Source organism: Sardina pilchardus, chromosome 8 (assembly GCF_963854185.1).
Source record: "Sardina pilchardus chromosome 8, fSarPil1.1, whole genome shotgun sequence".
In the NCBI taxonomy this organism is placed as follows: domain Eukaryota; kingdom Metazoa; phylum Chordata; class Actinopteri; order Clupeiformes; family Clupeidae; genus Sardina; species Sardina pilchardus.
The window spans coordinates 25,239,674-25,259,380 of record NC_085001.1 but is presented as its reverse complement, the minus strand read 5'-3'; the positions used below and the strand labels follow the sequence as shown (position 1 = coordinate 25,259,380).

The following is a 19,707-nucleotide window of genomic DNA, read 5'->3' as shown; positions in this document are numbered from 1 at the left end:
ATATAGAGAGTGATTGTGAAGCCTTCCCTTTAACAGGCTGCCCGTAACAAACGCGTACAAAGGTTATGTGATTTTTTTTATTTTATTTATGTTTTGGTTTGTACATAGTTTTGTTTTCTTACCTTGGCAACTTCATCAAACATTCCAGATTTATTTTCCTTCCATTCCCATTGTAAAGGGCAGCTTTGATCCTGACAGAACTGCTTACAGAATCTGGACCAAACTCTGGAAGCGTTCCATGGAATTCCAGTAAAAAAAAGTGTGCTTTCAGAAACAAAAAGGTAAAATCTGTAAAAGGAAAAGCTGGTTTTGTGATTCACTGACAGTGAATCTGTGAGGGATTTCATGCCTTAACACAACACAACTGTATATTAACATGAGTGTCATAAGGAGGCCAAACCAGTGTTCATCCTGGTTAAGAGAAGAATTGTAATGGTAGTACAAAGAATGGCTGTAGAAGGACCACATCTGACTTCAATAGGTGAAGGGGATGAACTGAAGGTTTTTGGTGATTCTGGAAATAATTACAGAGCTCTTGCACAGAAGGATTACAAACCTACTCATTTGGAATGGGAATAACGCAAATTAGACAGACGATTGTTTTCTAACATATTAAGGTGAAGAAGACATAAAATCAACTCTGTTCTGGAGAAAAACAGTTTTACATCATGTATTAGTTGTTTTTTTGTGTGTGCAATATAATGATCTCCTGCAGAGGCAGTGTTATTTTTTTGAAACTAGATTATATAATTTCTTTGTTCAGCACTTCACTGTTAATCCTTTATGGGTAACCTTTATTGTTATTGTTAATCCTTATGGGACTTTGTTTAATCTATAATTTATATGCCGGATGTACTGCAGTTTTAATTGGGTTGTGGAGAAATGTGATGTTGCAGACTTTATACTTGAACATGACTTGGTGGTAGAAGACATGGTGAAAATGCGGGATGCTTTTTTTCAGTTACTGTTTTATTAGATTTCTAGATTATTAGTTATTTTGGTGTATTTTGACCTTGATAACATTTACATCTTATGTCTTAAAAGTGATGCTTTGATAGAGTCAAAAGGAAAGTAGACTATTTTTGATTTTGTTTGAGAGTGGAGTCCTCTGGAGTTGAATCATCTACCAGAGATGGGTATTCCCTCAAGCGGTAGGATTTGTGCTTTGTGGTTTGGCTGCAGTGTTAAGCTATCTTACATCCAATCATGGTCAACATTAAAATGACCAAAAAAAAAAAAAAAAACCTTAATCAAAAAAGACTTCCTTGAAAATGTGAAATTCAGTTATTGAAAATGGATATTGATGTTTTAGTGCATTAGGATTATGAAAACAAGAGTGTTTTGCTTACGTTAGTGAGAAAAGGTACACAAATGCAGTGGCTTCCCACTGTAACTTCTAAGTGTGACTACATTTCTGTTTGACGAAAGGCAGACAGGGTCTGGAAGTGCCCTCACCCTGCGATAGTCTGGGTGAGAGAGAAGCCCAAGGCCAGCCTCAGGTAGCACTGCTCTGGATATCTTGAGTGTCTTTTACCTCTCTTGGAAACAGAAGGATTAGCTTGAGGGACTGACAACTGGCCTTCCCTACCTGGGGACGTGCTGGACAGACCCCTGCCCCCCCGCCCTGGGGTTTAGACTGAGCCATTCTGACACCCTTACAACTCAAGCTCCAGTGTTGCTCTCTTTAACACAACACACTCTTGATGCTCTGCACCTTCCCTCCTCTCTCTCTCTCTCACTCTCTCTCTCTTTCTCTCTGTCTCTGTCTCTCTGTCTGTCCCTCGCTGGAGTCTGTGAAGGTGAGCCGGTGAGATGTGGAGACAGCATGATTGATTGTGCTCTTTGCGCCCCTCGGGTCGGACAGGGGGTTGTACCAAAATGTCATTGCTTCCCTTTGCACTTGGACTCCTTCCAGGATGCAGCCTCCCCATCCCCCCAACCCCACATCAGTCCTCCCTTCCTGCCTCTCCTCTCTCCTCTTCTGCACTCTTTTTCTCTCTGTTCAGAACTCTATGACCCCCACGGACACGCACCTCATGTTTACACAAGTGCCCAAGTGGCTTGGCATCCTTCCTTCAGGCCGACCTGGTACTGCTGGTACTGCTGGTACTGCTGCTGGTTCTGGCCTGGTTGCGCCTGCACTGGGTCTGCAGGTGGCCAGGCAATCACCCAGCTGCCATGCACCTGAAGCCCCTATAACCCCCCGTTCTAACCTCCCTGCCCTGCCGAAGCACAGGCTTGCATATAAACATAAACAAACAAAAAAAAACTTACTCCCGATACGGTGATTGTTCCAAGTGTACGTTTTTTTTACTTTATTGATCAAAGCGCAGTGTGAGTGTGACCACATTTTTATTTTTGGTATTTTATTCTCTGTTAAGCATGGTCTGTAGTCGTTTGTATGCTTTATCACACGCTAAAATGGTAAGAGTGATGTGTGAAGATCGTTTGCTCCATCATAAACCAAAACCAGCGTGGAAATCTAAATAAAATACAACTATATATTTATATGATATATCTATATATGTATACCATAAAGACATCTAATGATAATCGAGTCATATTAGATATATACAGTATATATACGTATTACACTGCTGTGCAAAGGTTATTGATGGCTTCAGAGGTATCGACCCTCCACTCCAAACATCCAAGATTATATTAATGGACACCCCTTTCAGAGTTGTTATTTATGCTCTAAAGTTGTTTTTCTCTTTGTTTCACAAACTGAAAGATAAGATATTTGATAAAAAAAAAATACTTCAACCTTGTCTCTACAAAAAGGAACTCTCAATTTCCCCCCACAAGCGAAGATCTCGACTTCTTGCACAGTGGTGTTTAAAGGGACACTTCACCGATTAGCATTAAGCTTTGTATCTTTGGAAACCAGTCATGTTTTTGAATGGTCGTGCATCATTCCCTCAGTTTGCCTTGAGATGGGAGAAATACAGATTTCAATGAAACCCATGAATAGGACTTCCTGCTTTCAATGATGTAAAATGATGATTTTTACATCATCGAAAGCAGGAAATCCGTATTTCTCCCATCTCAAGGCAAACTGAGGGAATGATGCACGACCATTCAAAAACATGACTGGTTTTCTAAAGATACAAAGCTCAATGCTAATTGGTGATGTGCCCCTTTAAGAAGGAGTCCATTTACAGTGCACCGGTATATTCATGGTTATTTTGTGTGTTGCTATTAGGACTTGAAAATATGAAGACGCTTTAGAGAATAATGTGGGAGCACGCAGATGGAAACATTGATGGAAACAGGACCTGTAGAAGTGGTAGATGTGTACATATTGGCCTAGAACTTAAGACATAATGGACACAGGGATACACATGACGGCAACACGTGGCTGTCAGTTTTGGGGATACTAGAATGGTGATTTAGAAAGGTCTGTAGGTCTGTCTTTTACGAAAAGTGACAAACATGAGACAGACGTGAGTAGAAGGTTGCTGTGGAGATGGTGGTTATGATGTTTATGATGCACTTGTTCTGAATGTACTTACTCTTACATATGTTTGTCAAAATGTCGACAGAGAAAAAATGAGGAGAAAAAAAAACACTTTCTGTAAAGCAAAAGCAATGTCTATTTATTTGCTAGCTTTTCCGTGACGTTACAATTATTGAGCTACATTCCTATACCATAGCTGGAATGTTTGTAACAGTATTTACAACAGTAAATGACTTACAGAGAGACCTGCCTGCTCGATTTATTGTGTTAACACCACGATGACTGATATTTGCATGTAATAATATTCAATATTATTTGCAAACATGTTTTATGTGTTTTCAATAATCTTTAAAAGTCACATACTGTCCGTCCGTACAACCCAACTGATGCCCTTGTACTAACACATGGGTTATGTATCCCTGACACTACTACCTCAAGCTGAGGGAGAGTCTTTTGAAATCTCTTTCACCCTGAAGAACTACAAGAAAACATGTACAAACACATGATGCAATTGGCTTTTTCAACTGTACAATTTATTAACTCGTTTGATTGTCAGCACTTGGCCCTAATTTTCTTTGACTGGAAATATCTAAAGCAAAGCTGAACGGAAGTCCATTTCTGCCACAGAATTCCTCTTCAAGCCTCTGGATTGCATTACAGTTGTATACTGTAGTTATCTGAGTATTCTCCTAGTAGTGGCCTGAAGCACTCAAGGAGATTGCATGGGACACTGCAATTTCAGTGTGAAACCGATGCTAAAAACACTTTTTGTTGTTACACCATAAGTGATATAAACAAACATAAACTAATTGCAGTGCTAGACAATACTTCACAGCACGTCTTACCATTCCTCTGCTACACTTACTTTATTGACACTTTCTAGATGTTTAAAAACAAATCATTCATACACGACACAATGCACTTACAGTAGGTGTACAAGGCAGCACATATCAAGGGCAGAATACAGAAACAGTAGTGAAAAGGCACTGACTTGGTCAACGAACAGCACAGCTCAGTGAAGATAACAACGGTGCGGCCATTTTGTTATCTGGGATTACATGCCTGTATTTCTGTCTAAATTTAGGGAAGAGGAAAGACGAATTGCTCAAACCTTTTCTGACGTCCCTCCCATTCTAGTTCTAAATCGCATCTGAAAGGAACGCGGGTTAAACTGAAGCTACATAACACAGAGTCAAACTAGAGGGGCAGGCAATGACTGCAGACTCCTCAGCCAAGGCCAAAATGGCCTTCCTCATGATGTTAATGAACGTGAAAACTAAGTTATGTGTCTGCCCTTGTCATTTCAAAGGTTCTTCCTTGGCCCATGCTACTTCCTTCCAGTGGAAGGCTTCCATAAAAATCAGGCCAGTAGTTTTTCCATAATCCTGCTGACAAGTCAGACAGACAAAGACACAAATAACAGCAAAAACAACCTCCTCGGCAGAGGTAACAAAAACAAATCAAACTTCAAAAAAATAATAATAACTTCAAAAACTTTGTCTTGTCCAAGGAGACATGTACCCCCTCAGGTATGAGTCTTTTAAGTACAAAACTGTCTGTTGTCGCCGTGAGGCAAGGAGAGAAAGGCATGGGGTGAAAGGTGAAAGGTCAAGACAGGCCATGGGGGTGGAGTGGCCTATGGGTTGGACTGGTTTGGGTTCTGGTGGGTTTCAGGCGGCGGTGGCGCCACTCACAGCACAGTTTCCCGGAACACCCCGATCAGGCTGTGCGGCCGGTCGTGCTCCCCGAGTCGGGAGCTGCCCGCCCGGGAGCCCAGTCGCGAGCTGGCGGCGCGAGACCCGGGCCGGCGCTCCCCGGTGACGCCCCTGCGCCCCGTGCCCACCCCCAGCTGCAGCTCGGCCCAGGTGAAGGTGCTCAGGTCCCCGCAGCTGCGCAGGTGCAGCTGGCCGGGCCGCTTCCTCCGCGGGAGCGTCTGTGCCAAGGGTTCCGGCGCGGGGGCCACCTCCAGGGCGGCCGGCTGCAGCGGCGCGGTGGGCCGCGAGGTCGTGGCTTCTGACCCGGTGATGACCTGGAGTGCAGAGAGAGGAATGACCGGGTCGTCAGAATCCGTAAACACTTGACGTGTGTGTATAAGCCACACTGCAGTGCTAATTTAACTGGTGCCATAAAGGTAACAAAAACTCAAAATTCCACAGATTCCGCAAATAGTTACAGCAGCACTGTATCAATAGGAGCACACAGCATACCATACAGTATGTTTCCATACCAAAGACCTATATAGTAGTTGCACTTAGTTTTCAACTCACAGGGGATTCAATGTGTTTGTTAGTATAATCGTTTAAAAGAAGTGTTTATTTAACTGACTGCTGTTTAAATTCACGTGTGGACGAAAAGGCGTAACTTATATGTAGGTCAAGAGAAATAAGTTACTGCTTAACTTGCTAAACCTAGCAACTGAAAGTATAGCCCTTATCTTTGTGAAAGTATAGCCCTTATCTTCGTCTGATGATTGGCATTAATAAAAACAGCGTCTACTGGACTGTCTGGCATTTTCAGGGCAGGTGTGAACAGGCACAAGAGGGAAATGCTCCAGAATGGAGTTTCATTTGCGAACACCAATTTCCCGCCTACAGTATACTGTATATTAACTGAGGTTTATACCTTGATTTTGTCAAATGTGTTCAGCTGTGACGTTAATACACATATATGGGAATGCATTTATTTTCTTCATTCTTCTATCTGATTAAAGCACTGATCCGATTCTGATTTGTTGGGCTATTTGTAACTGCAGTCAATACACAAGTGCAGGCAACACATTGCAGGAAACACATTTTTTTTTCTTTTTGAAATGCCATAAAACACTGTCATGTGGTTTATACACAATGTGGCTAATACACAGGAAAATTACTTTAGTGAAAATCATTGCTGATTCCTGGAAGGCTGTGCCTGTTCCATGAGGCTGAAAATTCCTGTAATTGTTGTTTTTCTGGATACTTTTGGATATTCAGAGAATGTCAGGGCTGTAAACTTAATTCAGAGGTTTGAGGAAGAAACAATTTCATGGCAGTGACGTCTTTTTTGCTTTTGTTCGGAGTCTAAGAAAAAACAAATGTAAGGCCTAATGTTGACAATTTTTGGAAGGTGTCCCTATAATTTACCCAGACCTGTGTATACACATACCTGTTCTATGAAGCTAAAATTCCCGTCAGTCTTTCTGGCCACTTTATATGTATATAAAAGAGTCCTTGGCTGGACTGTGACTGAACTGGTCTATGAAGCTAAAATGTAAGTGTTTCTGGCCACTTTATGTACAGTATAAGAGGCTCAGGTCCCTTGGCTGGACTGTGACTGACCTGGTCTATAAAGCTAAAGTTCCCGTCAGTGTTTCTAGCCACATCATGTATATAAGAGGCTGATGTCCCTTGGCTGGACTGTGACTGAACTGGTCTATGAAGCTAAAATTGAAGTGTTTCTGGCCACTTTATGCACAGTATATATACTGTAATAGGCTCACGTCCCTTGGCTGGACTGTGACGGACCTGGTCTATAAAGCTAAAGTTCCCGTCAGTGTTTCTAGCCACTTCATGTATATATAAGAGGCTGATGTCCCTTGGCTTGACAATGACTGACCTGGTCAATGAAGCTAAAATTGAAGTGTTTCTAGTCACTTTCTGTATATATAAGAGGCTGATGTCCCTTGGCTGGACAATGACTGACCTGGTCAATGAAGCTAAAATTGAAGTGTTTCTAGTCACTTTCTGTATATATAAGAGGCTGATGTCCCTTGGCTGGACAATGACTGACCTGGTCAATGAAGCTAAAATTGAAGTGTTTCTAGTCACTTTCTGTACATATAAGAGGCTGATGTCCCTTGGCTGGACAGTGACTGACCTGGTCAATGAAGCTGGCGCAGCGGACCGCCTCCTCCATGTGCTCCTCGTCGGAGCGCAGCATGCTCTTGATGCTGTTGACCAGCTCCTGCACCTCGGGCTCCAGGCTGCTCCACGAGGACGAGTGCTCCAGGAAGCGCGCCACCAGCAGCTTGGTGTCGCGGTAGCTCTGGTAGTCCACCATGGAGGTGGGCCGCGGCCGCCGGGGACCCCGGCCCCGCCGCAGGGTCACCCTGGCCACGCCGCTGCCCGAGGCCGCCCGCGCGGAGGAAGAGGAGGCCGCCGTCCCTGTCCCCGTGTCCGTCTGGGTGGCCGCCTCGCAGCTCAACACTGAGGAGGGGAGCGGAGAGGGAGAGCGTGGGGGATTACACGTCGAAAGAAAAGACAGGAAATGAAAGGATAAGATTTCCTGTGATGACAAGAGAAGACCAAAAAAAGGAAGGGGTGGATGGACAGGGAGAGGGTGTTGAAAATGAAGTGAGGGAGATAGAGGACAGAGAGAAGAAGGAGAGATGCAGGGGTAATCGAATGCAATAAGAGCATAGAGAGAGTACAACTAGAAACAGAAGAAAAGAGAGGATAGAAAAAGGGTGTGTAATGTAACAGGACACAGTAAGGCACACAGTCCTACAGGCCTACAGTACATACCAGCAGCCTGACACATTGCCTAACACACAGTCGACCCATTTACAACATCCTGCATGATCCTCTGAACAGGACAATCTATTCCAACTAGTAAGTGACATACTGTACACAGCTACTCACTTTAAAACTATTTAGCACACACTTGCTAACAACTGCCACAATCTACATCCCCCTTCTCTCTACTGCCCAGCATTTGACAGCAATATCATGCTTTGTGGCACTGTGTATCACATGCCTGTGGCAATAAATGTCACCTTTCTGAATATGCTTGTTGTGATTACTGAAACACAGCTCTCTGACACAGGCTTTGCTGTTGCTGTTGCTGTTGGGTTGTGTGTGTGTGTGTGTGTGTGTGTGTGTGTGTGTGTGTGTGTGTGTGTGTGTGTGTGTGTGTGTGTGTGTGTGTGTGTGTGTGTGTGTGTGTGTGTGTGTGTGTGTGTGTGTGTGTGTGTGTGTGTGTGTGTGTGTGTGTGTGTGTGTGTATGTGTGTGTGTGTGTGTGTGTGTGTGTGTGTGTGTGTGTGTGTGTGTGTGTGTGTGTGTGTGTGCGCGCGCATGTGCGTGTGCGTGTGCATGTGTGTGTATGTATGGGTGTGTGTGTGTGCGTGTGTGTGTATGGATGGGGGGTGGGTTGTCACTGAACAGTGGTATAGCCATGAATAGCAGCATGGTGAGCAGGAGCCTCCTGGATCATAGCTATATCCAGCTAAACATAACTGTGTCACACCACTTCATGATGCACTGCCGCGTTACTCAACAGCAGCCGCCGGGGCCGAACACGATCCGCTCTTCAGCTAGACATTCCAAAACACTGAAGAGTGCGATCATGCAAATCAAAATGAAAAATATACAACGGGAGAGCCCTCGAGCAAGACCACACAGTCAAACCTGTCTGAATCGATTTCATGAAGTTACACAGCCTTGTCTGTACATGTACATGTATTTATTTTGGATAACACTTGAAGCTTGGCACGCGTTGTTCAGATGAGGCCAAGCCTTCACCTTCAGACACTACACTCTGAGAACTTGCACGGAGAACGACCCGCTCCACCGACTGCACTGCCTCCAAGCTGAACTGCAGGGATCACTAGTCGGTAACTGAGAGGAACGAGGGCTATATATAAAGAGCTCCTCATGTGTCCACTGACAGACGGACTGACTGTAGATTTACGATGAGAAAAGGCCCACCGAGCCAAAGCTTCACACCCAGTCCTCTGGCCCTGTCATCAAGCGCTGAAGCTAGAAAGCAAGACTGTCAGCTAGCCACTCATTAAACTGCTATAACATGAATACACAAAACGAGCCCAATTTGTTTTGTTTTTTTAAAGTGACCGTCTCTTGTAAATCTTTTTTTTTACTTTATAAATATTTCAAGTTGTGTATTTGTCTTTCTTTCTTTAGTTGTTATCCCAAGAGCCATGATGTTATTGGGAGCCTGATGCAAGTGTATGCAAGTCACGATTAACCTTAGGGGCTTACGTAACCGCTGTTTATTCAAGTGGTGTTGCCCCCTAGGCACAACAAGGAAACATAAGGCCGAATTACGACTCATCAAAATGGTTAAGCACTGTGCTTGTGTCGTCGCTTTACTTGCTTAAATATCTTTACACGCAGGTGTTGTGATCACGTAAGCTTCATCACACAAACTTGAGGACACCGATTACACTGGTAGGATGACCGAGCCTTCTAACAAGACCCACAAGTCAAGTGAATGCGAACGCATTACCTACCTTTAGAGGCCAGGTCCAGAAACACCGGGTCACTGTTGGACCTGCGGAGCTTGTGGGTTCTCCTGCTGGTCTGGGTCGCTGGTGCTGTTGGAGCCGCCGTCGCCGCCGCCGCCGCTGAGGAAGTCGCCGTTTGCAGGCAGCTGTCTGAATCAAAACAAGACCACTTAGAGGTCAAAGGTCACATCTGCTGTGGCACAGGTGATTGCTTTTAAATCAGAGGTTGGACCATTGGACTCCAGATCACTTGTCTGTCTATAACCCTAAGTGCTCTAGGATTTCTAGCTGGAACTGGCTATTTGATGACAGCTGGTTGATCCAATCACAAACTGAATTGACCCGAACATGAATTTGTCCAGAAGGCCCAGGTTGTGAACAGACACTGGCCTCGTGGTGTCAGTCTTTGTCTACCATGACCGACCCGACTGCATGCTGGCTGAAGGACAGGAGAGTGGATGGTAACAAAGGGCCCACTCTCCCGTCTCCATCAATCTGAGAGTCCTTCCAAGTCTGGCTCACAGTAGGAGAACACTTCCCCTACAGATGCACTCACTCTTCCTTGCCTCTGGGCCCGCTCATCAGTAGGGGGTCATTTATCATTCTCAACCAAACATAGTTTGGTAAGGGCCAATATCAAACTCTGTGGTCCAACTGAGAACAAAGGAGAGTCTAACCTCTGGAAGAACTGCATTGCATGAGAGAAAGAGCGAGAGAGAAAGAAAGAGGGAAAGAGAGAGAGAGAGACAGAAAGAAAGAAAGACAGAAATGGAGAAATGGGACTGATAATAGTTCAGCAAGTTCAGAATGTTTTCATTTTTGTACAGTTTTGGGAGACTCACACGGCATTGACTAATATGACTCTGAGGAGAGACTCTGGCAGAGGGACAAGGGCTGTGGCCGAGCTGCAAGCAAAATGCATGTGCTTTTTATACGCAGATGACATAATTGGAGATGGACACTCTCTGCCGCCACAGCAAGGTTATGACTCAGTCATGTAAGTATAGTGCTGGCTCGTCCGCAACAGCACCTCGAAAATAACTCTGTGGAGGTGGGGGACACGGCTTTTGAGTCTTAAGATTACACTGTTCAAATCACAACATCAGTATATTGCGGTTCTATGTCATGTAGTATGGGACAGAAGCCAAAATCTTCCTGAAAACAAAACCACACAATCAGTCTTGGCTTTGACTTCCTGAGCTTGACCATCTCCCCACCACTTTGGGAACTTCGGAACACATGGATGTCGAGCCATAGGCAGTCAACTTTGCGGCTCAACAAATGAAAGTGCTTCCTTGCACACGTGGACAACCTTCAGTTGACCTTGCTGTGAATTTCCCTCACCAGCGATGGACGTTGCGGCCTCTGAGTGGTCCGTCACTCCATCGGTCAGATCGGTCATCTGGATCTGTGTCTCCTGGGGACAGCAGAGAATAGAAAGGCTGGTTTTTAAGAGCAAGTCAAAGAGCAAAAGGCCTGGCCAAAATAAACTGTGTGACACTGCTAATCTGTGGGCCCTCTGAGAAAAGCACAGAAGGTCATGTAAAGATTATCTGACTTTAACCTGCATCTAAGTTTACTCAACGGCATAAAGAACTAGCCTATCAAAATAGTTCACTGCTATTTGTCGCTATGTCGTTTCACAGATATGACAAAAAGGAGCCAAAAACCAACAGCATTTAAAAAAAAAAAAAAAAAAAATGTTCCATTGCTTCTGTTCTTCTAGTTATGTTACGCAATGATGTGCAATACCTGGGCAGTGGAGGGGCTGGATACTCCAGGAACGGCCTCATATGGAGGAGGAGGGTCCAGGGGACAGAAGACCTCCACCCCTTTGATCCGTGCTCCATATATGTGAGGCAGGGGGATCACACTGTCACCAAACATTCTGTTGACAAACACACACACACACACACACACACACACACACACACACACACACACACACACATTTTGTGAGCATAATCACCCCACAACAAGTGCCATCAAACCATCAACAGCATAAAATCAAAAGCTCTCTGCCAAGCAACATAGCTCCTTCCTTTCTCGGTCCAGCTGGGGTCTGGCCAATAGACGTTACGAAATAGCCATCGCACATCACACCAGAGCCTCAGCAGGAGTTTCCTCATTGTCCTGCCAAATAGCTCTCCGCCACACACATCTGCCAATCGCGTGCGCGTCAGCAAGGCAGCGGGTAGTCTTGAGACGCCCTCAAGTGTAGGCGGGGTGAGAGAGGACGGTATGTCCTCCTGACGACCGACGGGGTGAATGTGGATAAAACTCACAGTTTCAAGCCAGCTAGCTCTATTTGTTACATACAGTAACTGAGTACAACTGAGACATCTGTTCAGTGAGATTTCATGACAGCAGATAAGAGACGACTAATGGGACATTTCAGCATGTATGACTCTGTAACGATAGCCAGCTGCTACATAGCTAGGCAGTACAGTATGTACGTAAGGTCATTTGACTCCCAATCAGAGAGCTGTGAGTTGTGGGTTTGAGCCCGAGAACAGGCGAGTGCAGGGCCGACCTGCTCGATGTAGACCTACATAGTGCAGGTTACACCTCCGTTGTGCAACAAGATGCTGCACATAACAGAGCTAAACAATAACAACAACAATTTAACTCCTAGTGTTTTGTTTTGTTTTGTATACAGGTATACAGATTAAAAAATCTGAATATCATGGAAAAGTCTGAGGAGATAATTGTAATTTTATTTGATTTGTTTCAGCATGGATGGACAGTGCACAACAGACATAGCCTGGAAACACCCAGACATTCACAATTGTACAATTGGGAGTAGGTCTGTAAAACGTTAATTGATCTATGACTTCCAGCAGGGGCGTAAGTAGCAGTGAAATTAAACCTAAATTGGTAGCCTTCATTAAACTTGTTTCAAAAGTGTATCAATCTTTTAAATGAAGGGATTAAATGCAGTAGGTTACTCAATTCCAAAGAAATACATGTCCGTGCCTGATTAACGATTGTAGCCTATTTGTGTGCCCATGTATTAGGGACATTGGAAATGGGCTTGAATGGCCTCTTGGCCAGACAGACCTGCAGCAAATCCCAAACTTGCTGAAAGTTCACATGAGTATTTCCAGGTTACAAAAGACGTTAACCTTGTACGAACCTAGAAAAGATGCATTGTGTCAGATTGTAGCAAATGTTGCTAATGTCCGCCCACAGTCCTTGAGCAGGTAGGTGGAGCAACAAAATACTGAGAAAGACAGAATGAGAAAATGAGTTCTTACCTGCGAGCCAGCCGCGGGGTGTAGGAGTAGAAGGTGGAGAAGTAGGACGGGGGTGGCGCCGGGGGCACGAACTCGTCTGGGTCGGGAGGCCGGGCCGGCTCCTCGGCATCCTCCACGGCGGCCCGCGGCTCCTCCTGAGGGAGCACAAGGACAGTGAGGCCAGGTGCAGGACACTTTGAGAGGGTCTGCTCTTAGATGGCAACGTATACAGCAATTTCCCGCATACAAGCCGCATTGTGTATAAGCCGCAGGACAGTGTTTTATGCAAGTTAAAAGAACACCATATTAACTGCCCCCCTATATTAATCTCAGCCGAAGAAATGTAGCAAAATCAATGTATAAGAAATTACGGTAATACCCTACTATGATAATACCCCACACACTAGAAATTCTCTGTCACTGGGTGCCTATCATTTGTCTTTTATAGATCCTCCCTTCCTTCCTCGGTCCTCGTTCTCACTGATCTAGATAGAGAATGATGGGGCGGCAACAATGGGATCGTCTATCCAGTGCTAGTTATAGATCAGTGGGAACGAGTCTGGAGGACCGAGCATCGAGGATCGAGGAGGGATGTTGAGAGAGGCCCTTTGAGAGGATCTGCACTCATCACTAGCATATGGCTCCTGGCAATGCCGGGAACCATGAATTCCGTTTTTTGTAGATTACCAACACAGCAGCAATGAAGATAGGGCTACTGAACATTATAGACTTTCTTCTCAATTACAGCATCTGCTAAGTAATTCATCTAAGTGATGTTAACACATAATTTACACATTTTGTTCTTCTTCGCCTCAACTGGTGGAGGAGTTTTACAGTAATTTACTGTTACGATGAATGTGTGAGATCCTGCAATTTGAATATCTAGCGTTCTGTAGGCTACTTTAAGTCCATAACTTGCAAGGTCAAGGCCAAGGAGCAGAGTATCTAAAATTATGGTTATGGTTTAAAACTGCAATTTATGTTGTTTTCTTGTTGCTTTGACATGCTGAAATAAAATTTGACAGGAAAGTGAAAACATTTCTTAACGGATGTTGCTTCACTTTGGAATCCAGGAGAGCTTTCACTGATTCTTAGATAAGACAGAACTAGACGACATGACAGGTGAAGGTGAGAATGAATGCAGTTGCCAGCAGCCCTGTCAAGCTGCCGAGAACCTAGCGCATGAGCTGCGAAATCAAATCACATGACTGGCGAGGTGAGGTGTGATTGGTGGGCCTTACCATGCAGGGCCGCCTGGCACTGAAGATCTGGAGGTATCGGAGTGCCGCAGCTACCAGGCACACTGCCGTGGTCACAGCATTCAAGGCACACAGCGCAAACAGAACTTTCTAGAATGCAGCAGAGGAAAGAGGACTGTGCTTAGAGGACAGAGAAGTATGTGTGGCCAAATAAGAACATGCTAATCATCAAACACAGGACATAATGTATACATGTTCAATACACTGCTCTCTGGTTAAATTATCATATTAGAAAACACTGCTATTTCCCCCTTTCTCACCCTCTCTCTCTCTCTCTCTCTCTCTCTCTCTCTCTCTCTGACACATACACACATTCACCCCTCTCTCTCTCTCTCTCTGACACATACACACATTCACCTTAAGAAGCACCCGCATCGTGTTGCATGAGTAGCCTGGGTAAATCTTCAGCATTTTCTCCTCCTCGCACTTTGTACTGGGAGTTTCAGCACAACAGTTGCAGATGTCACCAAGCTCACTCTGTTGAGAGAAAACACAATACATGAATGCTTGTTAATGTTATACATAAATGTGATACACAACACATTGGTAACATGTATCTCCTAATATCTCCTAATATTCAATTTCCCTCTGTCTCTAAAACAGCGACTGGCACAACATTCCAAAGCCTGCATCCTGCGTCTCCACTTCTACACACACTGCATACACACGGTCACTTACATACACCATAATAATATTACACACGTTTTTACTATAGTGTGCCAGTGTGTGTGTGTGTGTGTGTGTGTGTACATCTGTATTTCTATTGCACAGGCACACTTCTACCATAATAATATTACACACTGCTTTGTGGTATGTTAACATTTTTACTATAGTGTGCCAGTGTATGTGTGTGTGTGTGTATGTGTGTGTGTGTGTGTGTGTGTGTGTGTGTGTGTGTGTGTACATGTGTGGCAAGCTATTCCACGAAAACTGCTTTTGGTCTCCCCGCAGCACTAGCACTAGCGCAAGTGGCAGTCATAATTAGCCAAGACATTCCTCTCAGCATACTCTCATACATTGTGCCACAATCTAAAAGTGACCTATCCATTTATATACCAGGCCATATATGACCAAAAATAATCCCTGTGAATAACAGAGCAGACCATCCTACAAAGAGAGCACACAGTGAATGTCCCATCATGCACCCTTGTCGTTCTGTAGGAAATGGTCGCCATCCCCGTTTCGGTACCCAGCAACCTCATTAGCAGATAGACTCAGCAACGACTCGGAGGTTCCTCGACCTCCTACTCGGGGTGTAAATTGCACGGAGCTTTTATGCTGGTGGATGCGAGTCCAAAAAAAGGCCGCTTTAAAAATATCTGACTGTCTCCTGGGGCCCGAAGATTGCCCAGCTAACCTTCCGCATCCTCCCCCACCCCCGCCACAACCCTTCCAGGCCAACGCAGCCTCCCCCACCCCCGCCCCCGCCACAACCCTTCCAGGCCAACGCAGCCCCTGAACCTCTGCTGGGTGGATGGAAGGAACAGTGTGAAAGCAAACCCAGGCTGCAGGAAGTCCCAGATGAGCTCAGCATAACGAGCCAGTGTGATAAAGGTGAGGCAAGCAGGACACTGCAGCAATGAACAAATCACACATACAGAAACACACATACTCACTCACATACACACACACAAACAAATTAACATGTCCAAGCAGACAAGTGTGTCCAAGACACATGCATGCACGCACGCGCACACACACACACACACACACACACACACACACACACACACACACACACACACACACAGTGTGATATTACACAACCCTTGCTACAGACCATCTGTCCAAGAATGGGGCCCTGTGTACACCAGTTTTATTTCATCATCAGTGTTTCATCATCAACATTATGCATGTTGTATGCATGTTCACAGTGCTTCACTGTTTTCACATCCCCCCCCCCCCCTGTAACTGAGATACAAAATAAGTGAGGGAGGGGTGAGAAGAGTTAACCTTGAGACAACTCCAGTTTTCCAGGCCTCGTATTGGGGAGAGTAACGGCAGACTTGAGAACAGATGGCCTGACCATGAGGCTCCATTACTCTCTCAGTGGAGAGGACGAGAGAGGGGAGGGGGGATAGAGAAAAAGGGAGGGAGACAGAGACAGAGAGAGAGCGAGAGAGAGACTAGCCAAGAGAGACTGAGAGAGATAGAGAGAAAAGAATGGGTTAGAAAAAGGGTTAGAGTGTGTGTGTGTGTGTGTGTGTGTGTGTGTGTGTGTGAGAGAGAGAGAGAGTAAAAGAGAGAGAGAGGGAGGTAGAGAGAGAAAGAGAGAGATGGACAGACTAGCCCTGGCCTGGACTCTGTTCCATAAAACTGCAGTGACCTCCCCTCTCTGCGTTCCAGCATCTCGCTCTAGCAGGAAATGGAGCCGCCTACGTCAGGAATCGCTATATCAGGTCACCCTCCATTACCTGCGGAGTGGACGCCGCGGCCAGCTCTCTGTCTGCCACCCCGTGATGAATTGCCCTTAATTACCGCTATCTGCCCCGATGCATCGCAAAGCCCATAACGTCACCCAGGACAAGACCGAAACATCGGGAGATTCTCAGATACATCCTGCCTCGGTGGAACTTGACAAAAAGATACTGACAATGATAAATGTGTCTCTCCGTGGTGGATAAGCGAGAGGAAATCAATCAGGGAGAACATCTTCATCCGAGTGCACTCCTCCGAGGGGTTAGTCGGTCGACGGTGTCCCCTGAGAGATCTAATCACCTTTAAAGCCTGTCTGGCCATGGGATAAGGAAGGGCCCCGGCTGAACACTCAAATCATATCTTCTTTTTTTTTGTTTAAGATACTCAAGCAGCTTATCATTAGCCACGGCTAAAGATGCTGTCAGTATGCTTGAGTTTGCATACTTCAGAGGCTTGTTGTGTCTGGAGGCTTGACAACTTTAAATCCAAATTTAAATCCATGACTGTGAGGCTTGTAATAGCCCAGGCCTTTACAGTATCCAGTCCAAAGTTTATCCATGGCGCAACAAATTAAAAATTCTCCTCTCATTTGTTACATCCAGTTGTCATTGTCAGTGCAAGGTGTAACAAACTGATATTATAGGCCTACATAAACTATTAAACGTAGGCCTCAAATGACGAAAAAGTAAATGCTAATGTGCAATACTGGGCTGTTCTTTCATGTCTAGACAAAACAGACCAGTATCAAATTCTGAGTCTCAGACTACAAGTAGGTGTAGGCCTACAGCTAAGATGTTCAGAATAATGAGACCCCATTGAGAGGAAAAATACACACAGAGCTCCAAGTCTCAGACAGTGAATGCGGCGCCCGTCACTGTCAATCAAGCTAACGAACCAACAATTAAACACGGGCATCTCAGCGCAAGCCTCAAATCAGGCACCCACGCTCGCTCGGCGCTCCCCACAAAGAAACTGTCTGCTCACTGCAGCCTGCCATCCGCAGGGAAAGAGTGAAATGGAGACTCTACACAGCTCACCCCATTCCTGATGGAGAGGCCCGCTTATCCGACAGAGGATCTGTCCTCTGGGGTTCTTCCATCTTTATGATCCCACTCCTCCGTCTTGTAGGAATAATTGCCGCTAATTTAGCAAAATTAATGTAATTGCTAAATCATGACAACTTTTATCTCATAGCTGATTTCCACATGAAAGGACATGATGATTACCATATTTACGTCTAAAAGAGAGAGGATACATCATTCTGTTAGTCGAGATGTAGTGTTAGCAGCTGCTAAAATGTTCCATCCCATTGAACATAACAAATGAAAGAGCAAGAAAGCACTTTATCACACAAACAGACACCTTTGTACCAAGGGAGCTGGCCTCAACCACATCAAGTAATGCCTTAAGACCTCACTCCTGGAAGTCAAATACTTTTCTATTCCCTGTTGCAATATCATAAAGGGTCTATCCAGGGACCCAGGGACCATGGCCAGGTTATCACTGACTCCTACTTTGGTAGGCTACTGTGTAATCCAAGCCCTTGAGTGAGGATGGACTGCTTAGTCAACCGTGTGCCAGCTGCCGTGACGTGGTGAAACCCTGTATGTTGTGAGCTGGCAGTCTCACAGCTAGCAGCGCTAACAGCTCGCAGCGCTAACAGCTCGCAATCATGAGGGGATAATAAAGTGTGAGTCATGGGATTCTAACCACACACTTTCCCACAGAATAAGGTAACCAATTCAAACTCAATGACCAAAGTGACAGTGTGTGTTCTGTTTTAGAATTAACATACTTATCTGTGTGTGTGTGTGTGTGTGTGAGAGAGAGAGACTTGAGTGTCAGATACAAAGAATGAAAGAAAAAGAAAGAAAGAAAGAAAGAAAGAAAGAAAGAAAGAAAGTGAGACAGAGGTAAGATCCCAGCTGTGGTTCTTTTGTTTACAGGGTACAGAAATGACACACACACACAAACACACACACAACCACACACACACACACACACACACACACACACACAGGCACGAGACACACCGTGGTGTTTCATCAATGTGCGAGATGCAGAAGGAGAGGGAGCAGGATCAGCGTCCAGAGGAGACAGGGAGGACAAGGAGGGGGTATTATTAGCAACAGCCCCTGCTGCTGATGCTCTCTACTGACAGCTGAGCTCCACAGCAGCCAGTGATGGGGTGTGAGTGTGTGTGTGTGTGTGTGTGTGTGTGTGTGTGTGTGTGTGTGTGTGTGTGTGTGTGTGTGTGTGTGTGTGTGTGTGTATTTGCATGTTTTGAGTGAGTATGTGTGTGTTTGTATGTGTGTGTTTGCCCGTGTGTGTGCATGCATGTTTATATTTGTTTGTATTTGTGTGTATGAGTGGGTGTGTAGTGTATATGTATGTGTGTGCAAGTTTGTGTTTGTTTGTGTGTATGAGTGGGTGTGTACAGTATATGTGTGTGTGTGTGTGTGCATGTTTGTGTTTGTTTGTGTGTGTGTATGTGTATGTGTGTGTGTGTGAGAGAGTGTGTCTGTGTGTCGGTGTGTAATGTATGTGTGTGCACAAGTTGAATGTGACCCTGGGCTCTTACCTCCCTGAGAGGCAGGGAGATGCTCAGTGAAGTGAGCTGTCCAGCTGTCCCTCTAAAACACACCATTACCATAACCCTTCTGACACGCCGTCCACCAGCGGCTATCTCCAGGGGGATTAATACTGGGGATTGCTAAACTCACCCAATTGCCTGGTAGGTGGGATTCCATAAACCTCACTCCCCTGAGGATGGAAAGCACTAAGAGCTGTGTCTGGCAGCAGTGGCTGTGCTGTTTGTTGCTGTTGTTGCTGTTGCTATTGTTGTTGCTGTTGTTGTTGTTGTTGTTGTTGTTGCTGGCCTTTCACTACTCTTGAGAGTGGACTCATGGAGACCAGACCTAGTGATTCTTATGAGAGTTTGAGTTTGAAATGATCTTAAAATACACTGGCAGGGAAGTGAGGAACAACCAACTCACACACCTATAGTACATACACACCAATTCCTTGCTAGTGGTCCAATCAAACTAGAAAGCCATTCTGTTTTTAATGTGACTTCACAGACAGAGCCAATGCAATAAACATCACTAGGACATTT

General features: G+C 45.1%; 1 protein-coding gene across 1 annotated transcript in view; it reads right to left on the bottom strand.

Moving 5' to 3' along the window:
* Window positions 1-3,600: 3,600 nt before the first annotated feature.
* The window catches only part of fam189a2 (family with sequence similarity 189 member A2), a 22,082-nt gene continuing 5,975 nt past the window's right edge, over window positions 3,601-19,707 (bottom strand). Inside the window, exons 4-11 of the mRNA XM_062543366.1 lie at window positions 14,532-14,651; window positions 14,157-14,264; window positions 12,937-13,070; window positions 11,432-11,567; window positions 11,024-11,096; window positions 9,686-9,829; window positions 7,313-7,641; window positions 3,601-5,489 (exon numbers count right to left, since the gene is read on the bottom strand). Of these exons, the coding sequence (XP_062399350.1) occupies window positions 5,151-5,489; window positions 7,313-7,641; window positions 9,686-9,829; window positions 11,024-11,096; window positions 11,432-11,567; window positions 12,937-13,070; window positions 14,157-14,264; window positions 14,532-14,651 (1,383 nt within the window). The 3' untranslated portion in view covers window positions 3,601-5,150. The remainder of the gene's footprint in view (window positions 5,490-7,312; window positions 7,642-9,685; window positions 9,830-11,023; window positions 11,097-11,431; window positions 11,568-12,936; window positions 13,071-14,156; window positions 14,265-14,531; window positions 14,652-19,707) is intronic.